The 14693-nt window shown below is 62.6% G+C and overlaps 2 protein-coding genes across 6 annotated transcripts; both read right to left on the bottom strand.

Moving 5' to 3' along the window:
* Positions 1 to 480: 480 nt before the first annotated feature.
* Positions 481 to 6929, bottom strand: GATD1 (glutamine amidotransferase class 1 domain containing 1). Of its 5 annotated transcripts, XM_057729928.1 has the most exons (8): positions 6800 to 6929; positions 5092 to 5168; positions 4508 to 4613; positions 4089 to 4196; positions 2965 to 3059; positions 2187 to 2280; positions 1933 to 2044; positions 1711 to 1850 (listed from the first exon to the last, which is right to left on the bottom strand). In XM_057729928.1, the coding sequence occupies exons 1-8, from the start codon at positions 6861 to 6863 to the stop codon at positions 1844 to 1846; spliced, it is 663 nt and encodes a 220-aa protein (XP_057585911.1). In that variant the 5' UTR covers positions 6864 to 6929; the 3' UTR covers positions 1711 to 1843. The 5 variants fall into 5 exon arrangements, with proteins under 5 accessions (XP_057585913.1, XP_057585909.1, XP_057585914.1 ...); XM_057729930.1 differs by lacking the exons at positions 1711 to 1850; positions 1933 to 2044 and adding an exon at positions 481 to 922; XM_057729926.1 differs by lacking the exon at positions 1933 to 2044 and having other exon boundaries at positions 482 to 1850.
* A 6678-nt stretch (positions 6930 to 13607) lies between these two features.
* Positions 13608 to 14048, bottom strand: CEND1 (cell cycle exit and neuronal differentiation 1). The gene has a single exon (XM_057725465.1). It carries the CDS (start codon positions 14046 to 14048, stop codon positions 13608 to 13610), a length of 441 nt encoding a protein of 146 aa, XP_057581448.1.
* Between the last annotated feature and the right edge of the window lie 645 nt (positions 14049 to 14693).

Genomic DNA, 14693 nt, shown 5'->3' on the forward strand with positions numbered 1-14693 from the left:
GGCCTGTGGAGATGGGTAGGGCGTCTCACCAGGCCTCTCCCAGCCCCAGCTGCCTGGCCAGGTAGGGTCGGGGGCCAAGGCTTCCCACAGCCCCCTCCTTCTGAGCTGCTCAGAGGGCTGTGTCCTAGGAGGACATAAGGGTCCCAGCTCACCATCCTGCTTGGCCTGGGGCCTCGGGATGGAGACCGTGGATGCCGCTGACACACGTGAAGCCCACCTGCTCACGGGTACAGCCCTGTGTGGCAAGCACCTCAGAACACGCGCACCCCCAATCTGCCTGTCCCACCCACACATGACCAACCCCCCTGAATTGTATGCATATTTCATGTGTCTGGTTTCCTCACTACGCACAATGCTTCCAAGGGTCCAGCACATTGACATCAACATTGTTCATTACTAAGAAAGCCCCTTTAATGGAAGCTACAACTTGTGAAAAACACGGATGTTCACACACCATTTTTGTGGAGCTGGAGGTTTTTATTTCCCTTGGACAGATCCCAGGGTCTGTTTAAACACCCCAGGCATGTGGGAAACCCCAGGGGGCACAGGCACCCGCACCCGCACCCGCACCCACACCCACCCAGCGGCCACTTCCCTGAGCTGCCCCCACCCCCAGCACAGAGGCCACTCAGATCTTGGTCTGAAGACGTCATCATTTTTAAAAAACCTCGTCTAGAAATGTCTGTCACCATGTGAGGACCACTGACACGGGATGACCGATGGGGCCACCCAGGCCATGCACGTGCAGAGCAGGCCAGCAGGTGTCAGGGGCCCCGACACCGGGAGATGCTGGACAGAGAGGAGCACATGCGGGAGCATCACAGCCTTGTCTTTGGAGCTGGAGTGAAGGGGCCTCAGACTCGGGGGTGCCCCGCTTCCTCCTCCTTCACTCTGAGGGGTTGGATGGGCAGAGCCAGTCAAGCTGAGACAAGAAGGGTGACACATGGGGACCAGAGCGCTCCAGGACGCCCCAGCCAAGGGCCACAGGCCAAGCCAGGTGCCTGGCGGCACTGGAGAGCGCACAGGCTGCCCTGGAAGTCGGCTGCCTGGACAGCTGCCTGGCAGCCCCAGGACTGTCCGCCGCCCCTGCCAACCAAGGCCAGCCGGCCACACTCAGGGCCTCCTTCCCAGTGGAGCTCAGGGCTCCATCACATCCACCTAGAGACAAGTAGAGCAGCTGCAAAACCAGGCTCAGCTGTCAGGACCCGAGGCCACCTGGGCAGGGCCGTGTGCCATTTTAAAAGCATTTCTCTCAACGTCAGAAGGGACGTGGTGACACTGCAGCGTCTACCCCGAGGTCCACCCTGGCCATATATGGGGTCACCAACATATTTGAAACCGTGCACTTGGCGAGGGTAAGGGTGAGGGCAGGTTCTTCAGCACCAGCCGCCGGGCCCCTCCCCACCCACACCCAAAGCCTGGGAAGACCCTCTGCACAGAAACGGGAGCCTGGGGTCCTGGCCGGCAGTCACCCAGCTTCCAGGAAGGCTCAGGCTCTGCTCCCGTATCCGGGTGAACAGGGACAGGCAGAGGAGCCAAGACCCCACCCGGGACCCCACAGCCGACTCCGTGGGACACTCGATGTTCCAGGACCACCTGGCAGCCAACATGGCCCCCTCGGTGGCCGCCTCCCCGAGGAGACTGCAGGTTTGGGGGCTCGGCCCCTCCCCCAGAGCTGACACCCCTCAGGGAGGAGTCTCAGAGCCCCCCAGCAAGACCACCAGGCCAGGCTGGGGTGTCACAAAGGTGGGGTCCCCAGAAGCCTGAGAGTCCAGCTGCCTCTGGGGACACCCGGGATGTCTGCAGGTGGCGGCATCCGCGGGCAGGCTTGTTCAGGGCCGCCTCACTTCCTGCAGGACAGAGGCTGCGTCAAGGCAAAGGGGCTGGTGACAAGGCGGGGTCCTGCCCGCCGCCCGGGCCGAGACCCCTCACCGGCTGCCGCAGAGGAAGAGGAGGTTCTGCACAGCCGGGACGGTGGAGCTGGCGTTCTGGCCAGTGACCAGGTGGCGGTCCAGCACCACGTGCACAGCGTCAGGCTTGCTGGCTGCAGGAGACCCCGGGGGCCCGTGCCTCAGTCCACATGCTAATCCGGCTCCTGAGACCTGCCCGCACCCGGCCTGCCAGGTCCCCTGGACCCTCAGTCCTGGCCCTGCGGCCCACGCCCCTCGCAGACCGGCCCCGCTCACCACTGAAGCAGGCGCCTGCGTCCTTCACGAAGTCCTCCACGACCAGGGGCAGGTGGGCGAAGCCGGGCGCCCGGATGAGCTCGTACACAGAAGGCTGTGGGGGAGGGGCACCCAGGGTCAGGGGGCCGCACCCTCCAGGTGGGGGCTGCCTGAGGGGGATGGGGCCCACAGCAAGGGCTGGGGGTGAAGCCCTCCCACCATGGGGCAGCCTGAGGTGACAAGACCAATGTGGGGTGCGAGCTGCCTGTCACTGCCTCCCCAGCACCGGGGCACATAGGTGACCAGGAGGGGCCGGGCAGGTGACCTCAGGGTAGAGCCCGTCAGCAGGCAGAGGGCTGGGGGTCAGGCACAGAGCAGGCACCCGAGGAGAGCCCCTGCCCTTCTCCTCCTGTCCTCTCCCAGCCACTGGCCATGCTGGCCCGGCTCAGCCCCGCACCCAGGCCTCAGTCCTGGCTCTGTAGCCCGCCCCTGCCCCGTCCCAGGACCTGGACTCTGGCTCCGTGTCCAGCCAGGCCCTCTGCCCGAGTGGCGGCACTACTTCCTGGACCCGAAAGGAGTCACACACTCAAAAGGCACAAAACAAGGCCCCGAAGTTCCCTGCTCCCGTCCCCCCGCCCCATGCTGGAATTCGAGAGCCCCATCTGGGCAAATGACCGCTGACCCCACCAGAGGGGACTCTGGCCCCCCAGCAGGCCCCTAGCCGGTCCCCATGCTCTTGGGTGTATGTGCACGTCTTCCACACCCACCCACAGCCCAGGACCCCCTGTCACGCACTCACCCCAGTGATGCTGTAGCCTTGGAACACCCAGGACCTGTCCTCGTTGGTGGCACAGCAGAGAGCAGCGACGCCGTGGCCCACAGCGCAGATGGGCTCTGGAAGCAGGGCCAAGGCCAGCCTGAGGCCCTGGAGACCGCCCAGGCCCCCGCCAACACCCCTGCGTCCCCTCCCTGCCCTCCTCTCCAGACACAACTTGGAACTAGAATTCATTTACAGCCCGGATCCCCGCAAGTGGTTCTGGTGGCGGAGAAACAAACACAACGACGGGGTAGGCGAGTGCCGGGTCCGATCGTCAAACCGGAGAACCACCTGTCCCGCTCTAGACCCCTGCTCAGCCTCTGGGCACTGCGGGGCAGCCTGCCTGGGAGCCCCCCTCCTCCGAATGCAGCGGGGGGAGGCGCCCTGGCCCTCCTCCCACCCCTCAGGCCCCTGGCTCCCAGCCTCCCTCTCAGAGAGCAGCCTGGCACGAGTGCGTTCCCACGCCCGAGGCGGCCAGAACCACTGCTGCCCAGGGACAGGAGGCCTTGTTCCCACCCACAAAGGACGCTGTGTGGAGCCCTGGCTTTGCCTGTTGGGCCCTCATGAGGGTCCCACCCCCACCCCTTGCGCATCACTGCCAACACCAGGCCAGGGTGGCGCACCACATCTCCACAGAGCAGCCGTCCTTCCAGCCCTGCCCCCACCCCCGGCCTCCGCCCCCAGACCCCGCCAGGAACAAAACCAGCATCCTGCCTGCCCACCTGGGTGGGGGCCAGCCCCAGCCACGAGTCCTTGAGGGAGCCAGGCAGCGGGGCACACAGGAGCAGTAGCCCCATGGGCATAAAGTTGGGGGTGAGGGAGGACCAGGGAGGGGACGCCCCCCCCACATGTGTGTGCACGTGTGTGTACACATACGCCGAGTAAACCTGTTCACTCACTGGTCAGAATCATGGCTCTTCACACCTGCCTTGTCTGGCTCCTGAAACAACCCGGCATCTCTAGCACCAAAACCTGAACCCCGAAGTCACAGCCACCATCCCCCCACCGCTCACCAGGCCTCTTCCCGCCTCTCCTCCCTGCGGGTGGAGCCCCATTTCCCACGAATCTGCACACCCACCCCAACCCCTCTCCTGGGGGCCACCTACTGCTCTCGGAGCGGAAGTGCTGCAGGATGCGAGCCAGGGATCCACTGCTGACCAGGTCAACCAGGGCTCCGGGACAGCTGGGAATCAGGAGGGCGTGGTACCGGGCACCTGGAGGAGACCACAGCCCAGTCAGTCACAGACAGGTCACCAGCCCGGCTCCTCTCTGCTCCTGCCAGCCAGATGCTGCTGTGTCATTTATCCCCACATGGGCTAAGGCTCCCAAGGCCCACAAGCCACCTCTGTGTGCCCGCCAACCCCCTCCCCTAGACTGAGCTGGAGAACTCTGGCCACAGGACACGGGACCGGACACAGTGCTTCGTGGCAGCACCTGGATGCTCCAGGAACAGAGAGAGAGAGTGCTTTGCGGCCACGACCCCAGCTGGAACCACCCCCCACCCAGACCCCCCGAGACCCCTCACCGTCAATGGACTCGAGCTTGGCGGGGCTGGCATAGGCCTTGAGGCGGAAGTCCTGCACCCAGCGTGCATTGCTCTCATTCACGTCAACGAAGTCCATGGTCTTCCCCTGCAGGAGCCCAGGGCCAAGGGTCAGCACAAGACCCCCTCACTGCTGGCGTACGGGGCTTGAGGAAATGCCAGCCAGGGCTGGGACTGACAGCAGCCCCTTGGGACAAAGGCACCCGACAGCCCAGCCCCTTGGCCGGCCTCGCCACACCCCTGGTGGCCTCTGTCTCACCTATAAAGTGGAAGCAAGTGTCCCACCCACCTCGAGGGTGACCCTTAGTGCAGTAAGAAACACTTAATGGGTCACTTCTGTCACCCTGAGTCCCACGCCATCGAGGGCCAAGAAGTCCTCCCAATGGAAGGCCTGTGCCACCCTCACTCACGTGCAGAGATGCCACCCACACGTGACCGAAGGTTTCAGAAAATGGGGACTAGAACTTGATGGTGCCACCGGGATCCCAGCCCCTCAGCCCAAGCTGGCTTCCGGCTTCTTCCAGGGGGTGAAACACTCTCCTGCAGAAGAGGGTGGCTAAACTTACCCCGGGGGTGGCCACCTGCAGGTTGAAGGTGGCGCTGGCCAGCGTGAAGCAGTGGAGGAAGGACTGGGCCGACACGCCTGCGAGGAGAGGCAGCTCAGTGTCTGCAGGGCTCTCCCGGCCCAGACCACCCTGGGGAGCAGCCGCTCACCCCACCTCCTCCCGGGGCCCACCTCACACATGGCTGGGGCAGCAGCCCTAGGCCCTTGGGCTCCTGTCCCCCGGGGTGGGGGTCCCTCCCCAGCCTCACCACGAAAGGCCTTCCCAGAAGACAGACCCAAGCCTGAGCTTCCCTGACACCCTACTCATTTATGCACTGAACCTCCGGGGACTGCCCCCAGCCGCCCGCACCCCCGAACTCAGCCATAGGGGAGCGGCTGCGAGGGAGGCCTGTGGCCGTGGAGGCGGGGCCACGGCAGATGTCAGCAGGACGGTGGGTGCGTCTGGCCTCCTCTGCACCGGCCGGGGATACTCCTTTCCTCACCGAGCTCTCGGATCCCAGCCACCGCCCACTCTCTTCTGCGCATGCCCGGCCTGAAGGCTCCCGGCTGCTGGGAGCCGAGGCCCCCCAGAGACGTCCGCTTATAAAGGGGCTTGACATGCATCCTCCCACCTCTATTTTCATAGAGGGACCCAATCCGTAAACCTCATCTTCATCTTTATTCACTGTTACTAATTAATACACGTTCATTGGAAACAGTCCACATATTGGGCAAAGACGGTCTCCCCAGTTCTGCCCGGTTCCTCCATTCCTCCCGCCCCACCTGCCTTGCCCCAGGGTCCCCGAAGGGTGTCTGGAGGGCTCCCCCGTCCTGCCCACAGAGCCCAGCAGCCTTGTCAGAGCCGTGCCCCCAGCCCATGTCCTCAACATAACCTTCCTCCTGGCACAGCCCAGCCGGGGCAACCCCTCCTCACCCTTACCCCGCTCCGACCCGCCGCCCACGTCTTCAGGACTGAACCCCACTCTCAAAGGCTCCCCCTTGAACTCCCCACGCGGGGGGTGGGCGTCCCTCCGTTCCTGCATCCCTCATTCTGGGGACACGGCTCAGGCGCTCTGGGGCTCAGCACACGGTGACCCCATGACCCGCAGTCCTCGCTCCCTCCCCACGTGGGCAGCTGCAGCGGGCAAGACGGGGGTAGGCTCCGAAGTCCGATCCCGGGTCCCCACCCTGGCTGTCCACGTCCTCGCCACTCGACCTCGGGCGCATCTCTCCTCTGGGACGCAGGCGGCGAGGGGAGGGCCCGGGCAGCGCTCAAAACGGCGCCCGCACCGGCTCGTCCCTCCCCGGCCGGCCCTGAGCCCCGGGAGGCCTGGGCCGAGAACCGGCGCTCGCCACGCGGGCCCCACCCGCCGGGCCGCCCGCGAGCCCACGGGCTGTGCCCGCACCCGCATCCCGCGGCACCGCAGGGGCGCCCCGCCCGCGTCTCCCGGCCGCCGGGCAGCGGGGATGCAGCCTGGAGACACCGCCGTCGCGCGCCCCCCAGGCGGCGCCCCGCGCACTGACCAGCCCCGCGGCGGGCCGCCAGGCCATCCCCGGTCCCTCCTCACAGAGCCCTGCCCAGGGGGAAGCGCTCGCGGCGGGCGGCCCCGGCCCCCGGCCCCCCCAGCCCCGGCCCTCGGCCCCCCCTCCCCCTGGCCCCTCCTCCCCCGGCCTCCCCGGGCCCCCCGGCCCCCGGCCCCCGGTCCCGCCCTCGCCCTCGCGAGACGCACCTTCGGCGGCGCCGCTGGCCACGAGGAGGCAGGCAGGCCGGCTCGGGAGCCGCTCGGACGCCATGGGCTCTGCTGCTCCGGCGCGGCCTGCGCGTGCGCGGAGCGTGCGTGCGTGCGTGCGCTCGCGCCCTGGGTGGCCGTCAAGTCCCACGGCGGCCTGGGGGCGGGGCTGAGCGGCGCCGGGCGCATGCGTCACCCCGTCTCCCGCCCCTCCCCGCCTCCCCCTCCCAGCGCCCGTCCGGGTCCGTGCTGGGGGTCAAAGTCCGCTGGGGGCAGTCGCAGCCCTGGGCCCCTGCGCCGGCGCTGTCCGCCTCTTGGCCCCGGCGGGCCCGCAGAGAGGTCTCAGCTTGGCCGCAGGACCGCAGGAGAGGCGCCCGAGGGTCTTTAGCCCTGAGCAGACCCCTGGCCTGACTCCTGCTCGCGGTCAAGAGCGCGGTTGCTTCCCCTCCCCAAGCCCAGGGCAGGGCCGCGCCGGCCACCCTGCGAGGGTGCGGAACCCGCGTGGCATTTGGAGTTGGCAGGGGCAGCGGTGGTGGCATGGGGCCTCACCGGCCAGAAGGCTCATTCTGGGTCTGGCGGGGGCCTGCCCCTCCGTTTCTGCCCCCGCGTCCAGTGGGGAGGACACACACAAGATGACCTGTCATGGCGATTGGGGTGCCCCCCAGGTGTGGTTGGAGTCTCGCTGCCCCTTCCTGAGTGGGTTCCCATCCCAGGGGGCGGCCCCTGCCCCTAACGCCCCCCCCCACCCCCGCGGTTGAGGAGGGTCCTGTTACTCAGGCCGGCCTCAGGACCCACACCTGGGCCAGGTGGCCATGCACACATGGGGATGATGGCGGCTGCTGCAGGGGGAGCGACTGGCAGGTGGCTCCTCCTCTCAGGGCAGACACAGGAGGGCCCGGGACTAGACAGGCCTGCAGCCAGCAGCCCCAGCCCGGTGACTGTCTCCTGCGAAGGGTCTAGACCTGAAGGGGAGGGGCCCCCCTTCAGAGCCTCCCACCCCATCCTGCTGAGCTTCCTCCCACAGCCCTTGCCCTGGGTTACAGCTGAGGAGTGGGCTCACCCACCTCCCCCTGGGCATCATTTACTCACTATTCAGGTACCTCATTGTCCAATCATGAGTGCCCAGGTGGGGCAGGTGAAGGTGGGGGAGGCCTGGGGGCTGGGCGCAGGGGCTCTGCTCTTGGGGGCTGAATTTCCGCTGAACCCTGGAATCTCAGCTGTTGCACTTGTTTGGGACCCTGAGGCCAAAGGTACACAGGGGTCACCAGCATTTCATTCCTGTCTCTGGAAGTTGCTCACCCTGGAAGTCAAGGACAGGTGCGTGGGGGGCCATTTCTGGGCGACTTCCTGTGGGTCTCCCATATAGGGACTTGGGATTGGGGCTTTTTCAGGGTGTGTGTGTTGTGGGCAGCCCACCTACCCAGGCAGCCAGCAGGGTGGCCTATGTCCCTGGCTTGGATGCATCCCTCTTCCCAGCAGGGCTAAGGCCCTTGAGCTCTGGGTTCTCTGTTGGCTAAGGCTGGGCTGGGGGGTTCCAGAGACTGAGACCCCAAGCACCTGTGGGTTATACAGACCCTGCACCAGTCCCTAAAGCCTGGGGCTGCTGAGGCCAGAGCAGCCAGGGTCCCTCCACCTCAGATCGGGCATCAGCAGTACTGTTGAGAGGACAGAGCAACTGGTTCTACTCTCTGACCCTGGGCTGCCAGGGCCAGGCCAAAGGATGTCAGACAGTTGGGCAGGCAGTGGCAGTTTGTGGCTTGGAGTGGGGTGATGTGACAGGGAGGCAGGCTCTGTCCCAAGCTGGCCCATCCCAACGCCCAGGATATCAGGACAGGGAGGGACTTCCCTGGTGGCTCAGTGGTTAAGAATCCACCTGCCAGCACTATTTACAATAGCCAGGACATGGAAGCAACCTACATGTCCATCAACAGATGAATGGATAAAGAAGATGTGGTACATATATACAGTGGAATATTACCCAGCTATAAAAAGCAATGAAACAGACATTTTTAGAGACATGGATGGACCTAGAGACTGTCATACAGAGTGAAGTGAGTCAGAAAGAGGAAAACAAATATCGTATATTAACACATATATGTGGGATATAGAAAAATGGTACAAATCAAGTGGTTTGCAAGGCAGAAATAGAGACACAGATGTAGAGAACAAACGTATGGACACCAAGGGGGGAAGGGGGGGGGTTGGGGTGGGATGAAGTGAGAGATTGGGATTGCCATATATACATTACTAATGAGAAAAAAAATGTATCATATTGTACACTTTAAACATTAAAAAAAAAAAAAAAAAGAATCCGCTTGCCAGTTCAGGGGACACAGGTTTGATCCCTGGTCAAGATCCCACATGCAGCGGAGCAACTAAGCCTGTGCACAACAACTACTGAGCCTGCGCTCTAGAGCCCTTGAGCCACAGCTATTGAGCCTGCGTGCTGCAACTACTGAAGCCCTAGAGCCTGTGCTCTGCAACAAGACTTGGGACTTGGGACTGGGGCTTTTTCAGGGTGTGTGTGTTGTGGGCAGCCCAGCTACCCAGGCAGCCAAGAGCACCTAGAGCCTGTGCTCTGCAACAAAAGAAGCCACTACAACGAAGAGTAGCCCCCGCTCACTGCAACTAGAGAAAGCTCGCGTGCAGCAACAAAGACCCAATGCAGCCAAAAATTAATTAATTAAAAAAAAAAAAAAAAGACATGGGCGCGTGGGAGGATCCAGAGGAGGGTCTGAACGGGTTCCCCTGAAACACACCTCTGGGCTGGAGGGGGCCGACTTCCACCCAGGCTTTGTTCCCGTGTGCTGGGGTGGGTCCCAGGAATGTGGCCTCTGCACTCTGTGCAGCGCGCAGGTGTGCACTTATTTCCGCCGGGACAGGCGCCCGCTGCCTGGGAGGTGGGTGGAGGCAGTGTGGCTCTTGCAGTGCTCAGCAGCCTTCAGACAGACAGCACCACCGGCTGCACGGGCCAAAGGCACTGGACAGGAAGCACAGGTATGGCGGGACCAGTCACGGGGGCGCAGGGAGCCTCAGCCTGCCTGGCCCTGGGACCTCCATGAGGTCAGGGAGCTGCGGGGCGGGGGGCCACTGAAGGCCCAGGAGTCAGAGAGGCCTCAGCAGCTGAGGGAGGCTCCGGACCAGTGAGCCACCTGCTACCTCTGCCCTCCTCGGTCATTCTGCCCCATTGGAGGAAGGGTGCTTCCAGAGGCCCCAACCTGGCCTTGTCCATGTCTGGGGAGGGCAGGATCCTTAGACACTGGCCCACCCAGCCCCGGATACACCAAAAATGCCTTCCAGGGCAGGGTCCCCAGAGGGGAATTACACATTCTCAGGGGAGGAGAGGGTGCTAGATAGGAAAACACACTGGATCCCCCACACCTTCTGCATCCCTATAAAGTGACCCCCATGTGTGACACACCGTATCGTGGCGGCTTCGCCCTCAGTGCCCAGCCCATGGAGCCTCTGTCCCTGTAGACGCTGCTGCTGTCTGAGTTCTCCTGGTTTTCAGGTGTCTGTGTAAGTTTGAGTGGGATTTACGGTGTGTACTTTTTATACACAGAATATTTTTTATATTTGCTATTTTATTTAGGCCTCAAAAGTCCTCCAAATAAATGAGAAGAAGGCTTTTCATCAACAGAAAAATGGACAAATGGCACCAACAGGAAAAATCAGAAAAATCAAGGCCCAGACAGGCAAGAACCTGGTGAAAACTAGCAGTCAGATCAGAGCCAACAGGTGGAGGCAGCCCAGTGTTCATCAGCAGACGATGGACACACAAAATGTGGTCCATGCAGGTAATGGGTTATGATTCAGCTCAAAAGGAAGGGAATCCTGACGCCTGCTATGACATGGGTGAAACTTAGGGACATGATGCTTAGTGAATAAGCCAGACACAGAGGACAAATCCTGTCTGATTCCACTCACAGGGGGTCCCCCGAGTCATCATTCATAGAGACAGAAAGTAGGGGGTGGTGGGGATGTCCCCGGTGGTCCAGTGGTAAAGAATCCACCTTCCATTGCAGGGGATGTGGGTTTGATCCCTGGTTGGGGAACTAAGACCCCACATGCTGTAGGGCAACTAAGCCCATGAGCCACAACTAGAGAGCCTGCGTTCCGCTAACTCCAGACCTATGTGCCGTGGAGCCCGTGTGCCACAGCTAGAGAGAACCCCACACGTCACAATGAAGAGCCTGCGCACCGCAGCTAAGACCCAACACAGCCAAAAAAATAATTAATTAAAAAAATGTTTTTAAGTATATTTAAAAAAAAAGAAAAGAAAAAAAGAAAGTAGGTGGTGGGGCCGGGGCTGGGGGAGGGGAGGGGCGAGGCTGAGGGTTTAATGGGCTAAGGCTGTCAGTTCGGGAAAATGAATAATTTCCGGAGATGGATGGTGTGATGCTAGCACAACAGTGTGGATGTGATTAATGCCAAAGCCCTGTGCACTGAAAAGGTAAAGATAAAATGGTAAATTTTATATAACGTACATTTTACCACAATAAAACAAAGGTCAGAGGTGCACGCAGGACGCCCAGAGCCAAAGGGCGCCGGGGCAGGACAAGGATTTCCATTACTGCTTTGTCTAAAGTTGCAAAAATCCTGAAACAACCTAAAATCCTTTACTAGAGGAGAGAAAAATTAAATGAGGGAAAACGTCACAGGGTCGGGAAGGCCGCGCGCCAGCTTTCTAGCTGAAAGAGACAGAACCCACTTTCACAGTCACCTCCATCCTGCCTAAGTTCCCTAACATGGCAGAAGGGTTCTCATTTGTTTGCATTTAAGGTGCACGCAGAACAGAATGGGAGAGGGCACCGGCTGGCTGGAGAAGGAGGGCAAGTGGTAGCCCCGGCGCCCGCAGGGCAGGTGGGCCGGAGGCTGCGGGTGTGGGCACCGTCTGCCGCCTCTTTGGTCCCAGGCTGAGGCTGGGTGGCTTAGGACAGGGGGCTCAGGTCTGCTTGGGGTGTATTCACCCCAAGGAAGTGCTCTGGGCTTGTCTGGGCCTGAGATATGGATGCACACATGGGGGGTGGGTCCCCAGAAAAGAAGAGACCTGCGCCCCCAACCAGCTCAAGGGATCCCGTGGGGCCCAGGGTGACAAAGCCCGCAGCGCACTTCTGGAGCCCAGGAGGACCTTGCTCCCCTGACTCCCCCCAGTTGGAAACCTGGCCAGAGTGGGCAGGGAGCGTGGGCAGAAGGTGACGAGAGGTGGGATCCCCACCTGCAGTGACCTCTGTGCTCACCCCCTCCTTGAGTGGAGAGTGGCGAGCTGACTGCAGAGGGGGATGCAGGAGGGGTCCCCAGCTGCAGAGGCTGGCCAAGGGCCAAGGGCCCCCTTCCCCTCCCATGTGGCTCCAGTCCAGCTCGACCCCACGCTGCGGCCGGCAGCCTGGGCCGGGGGTGGGTCCTGCAGTGGGTCCTGGGTGTCCATCTAGGGTCAGGGCCGGCAGGAAGGCCTGAATGTGGCTGTCTGGGAGGGGCCGGGCCCTGGGCGGGGCTGTGGGTAGAGCCCACCAGGATCAAGGGCAACGGAGGTGGCAGAAAGGCCTGGTAAGGGGCACCTGGGGGTCCCTGCCCCTCCCTGGAAGGCCTTCGGTGTGGATATATGACCCCCCCACACACCCAGACAGGCAGCCCATGCCTCTCCCGGCCGCGTGCAGGTGAGGACACCAGCCCAGCCTTTAGATAACAGAGTTTATTTCAGACTTGGCCTCCACTCAGGCCTGGGATTCCAGTGGCCGGCTGGCCAGGCAAGGGCACATCGGGCTCCCACAGTGCCCACTACCACTGCGCCATGGGCCCCCCGAAGCACAGTCTCCCCGCAGCCGCAATGGGGCCTTGGACGTGGGAGACGGTCATCCGCCAAGCGACTCTACTCTACCTGTGTTATTGCATTTATACGCTTGTTAGACTCCAAGGGCTCTGGGCGAGGCAGGAGGGGCCGTCTGTGGAGGCTGGGCAGGCACAGCTGCCTCCCTGCCAGGCTCTCAGCTGCCCCCAGGACAACTGCCCCCAGGACAGTTGCCACAGGATGGGGAGGGGGTTCAGAGCAGGAAATGTGGGGACCTGGCCTCACGGGCTTCCTGGGACCCAGCTAGAAGGTAAACTTCGAGAGCCCCTCCCGACACCAGACTTTGGGCTGTCTGTCCACCCAGTCAGGGCTCAGGCGACCAGGCAGGTGACACAGAAGCTCCGCCAATGTGACTGACCACCTGCCTCAGGTTGGCCCCCCTGCGTCAGCCCACCCAGACGAAACCCCCACCCCAGGCTACAAGCAAAGAGCAGAAATGGGGAGAGTGAAACAGCCACACCCTTTAATGTCCCCACAAGGGCCGGACCCAGATCAGAGCCCATCCCAGACCTCTGCCCAGCCCTGGGGGCACCCACCCTGGGGGTTCATCAGGATGCTACTGCCAGGAAGCCCACTGGACCGCTGGGGCCCTTGGGACAGGCTGGCACACGTGGGCAGGCAGGCACACTCAGAGGCCACTCCTTCCTCCACCCCCAGGTTCCCTGGCCCAGGCTGAGCCTACCCCGTGCCAGGGCTCCACCTGTGCTGCTCGGTAACCCTCAGAGCCTGGGCCCCTTCTGCCCCCAGGTTTGGAGGGGAAGTGCTGGGTACTGACCGAGGGGGCTTGGTTTCCACTGCTGCAGGAGGGGGCCTGTCCAGCTCTCTCTCCCTCTGCGTGTATGTGGGGGGTACACAAGTATATGTATTATGTATGTATAGATAGCTATGTGTGAACTTGGCATGCACTAGATTCCCGAGGTCTGTACAGGAAGTCGCTGTGCCCCGACCTGGGCACCGCCATCATTTTTTTCGGACCAGGAAGGCCACACCAAGGATCAGGGCTGCAGCTGCCACAGCCATGCCCCCAGCCACAAGCAGGGGGGTCAAGTTCTCGAAAGGGCAGGGGCCTTGTCCCCCTGGGCCCCCGCTGGAGGCCTCGTCCTCCTCGGCCCCATCCCCGGGGCCCTTGGGCTCGGGGGTTGCATCAGGGTTGCTGGGGGCTGTGGGGGTCGGCTTCAGGTTGCTATGGTTGTTGAGAAGGGCAGGGTCTGCCTTGGCCGGGGTCTTCTTGGCAGGCAGCAGGGTGGGGGCTGCTGGAGGTTCCTGCTTCTCCGCTTGGGCCTCCTTCTTCCCGGGCTTAGCTGGGGGGGCTTTCCCGTCCACGGCGGCGGGTGCGCGGGCCTCAGCGGCAGCCTTGGCATCGGTCTTGAGGCTGTTGGTCGACTTCCCTCTGGACTCCATGGTGGGGGTGCTGGCGGGCGTGTGTGGACGGGCAGGTGTCTAGACCACAGAAGCTCAGGACAGCTCACCTCTGGGCATCCTATGGGGCTTGGGGCAGGGGAGACCCAATGAGGCTGGGACAAGAGACTTGGAGTCCTGTCCAGACCCCACCTCCTTGTCCCTGTAGAGACCCTGCTCAGTTCTCCGGACCCTCCTCTTCCAGGGCTCAGCCTCCATCTGGCCTCAAACAGCTCCTGGGAAGCCCCTCCAAGCACACAGGCAGGGGCTGTGGGCTGCCTTTGGGATGGGCTGTCGGGATGAGACCAGCTGGAGGCTTCGGTTTCCTCATCTGTGAAATGGTCTTTCTCATACATGTGCCGTGTCCATCATGCTGGCCCAGGGTGGGGAAGAGAGAGCCCACCCAGCCCTGAGAAGGGTGTGTGGTCAGAGGAGGTGGACAGCAGTCCCGTGGGCCTGGGCAGAACTGACTTCATACCCTCTCAGGGTTGGGTGGGCTGGGGAGTGGGCAGGGCAGGGTAGGAACCTAGAGTCTGGGCTCTCAAGCACTGGTGGGGTAGGAATGGGCCCAGCCGCCAGAACCTGCATGTGACAAAACCAGGGTGTCTACCCAGAAGGCGGGAGAAGCCAAGGGACAGGAGAAGTCAG

This window comes from Hippopotamus amphibius, chromosome 3, assembly GCF_030028045.1.
Source record: "Hippopotamus amphibius kiboko isolate mHipAmp2 chromosome 3, mHipAmp2.hap2, whole genome shotgun sequence".
NCBI classification, from domain to species: Eukaryota; Metazoa; Chordata; class Mammalia; order Artiodactyla; family Hippopotamidae; genus Hippopotamus; species Hippopotamus amphibius.

Coding starts and splice junctions, on each gene's coding strand:
- CEND1 (XM_057725465.1), bottom strand. CDS start 14,048: ATGGAGTCCAGAGGGAAGTCGACCAACAGCCTCAAGACCGATGCCAAG.
- GATD1 (XM_057729926.1), bottom strand. CDS start 6,863: ATGGCGTCCGAGCGGCTCCCGAGCCGGCCTGCCTGCCTCCTCGTGGCC. Junction 5,169..6,799: donor GGCCAGCGGCGCCGCCGAAG/GTGCGTCTCGCG, acceptor CTCTCCTCGCAG/GCGTGTCGGCCCAGTCCTTC. Junction 3,060..4,088: donor GCACTTCCGCTCCGAGAGCA/GTAGGTGGCCCC, acceptor CCCTGCTTCCAG/AGCCCATCTGCGCTGTGGGC.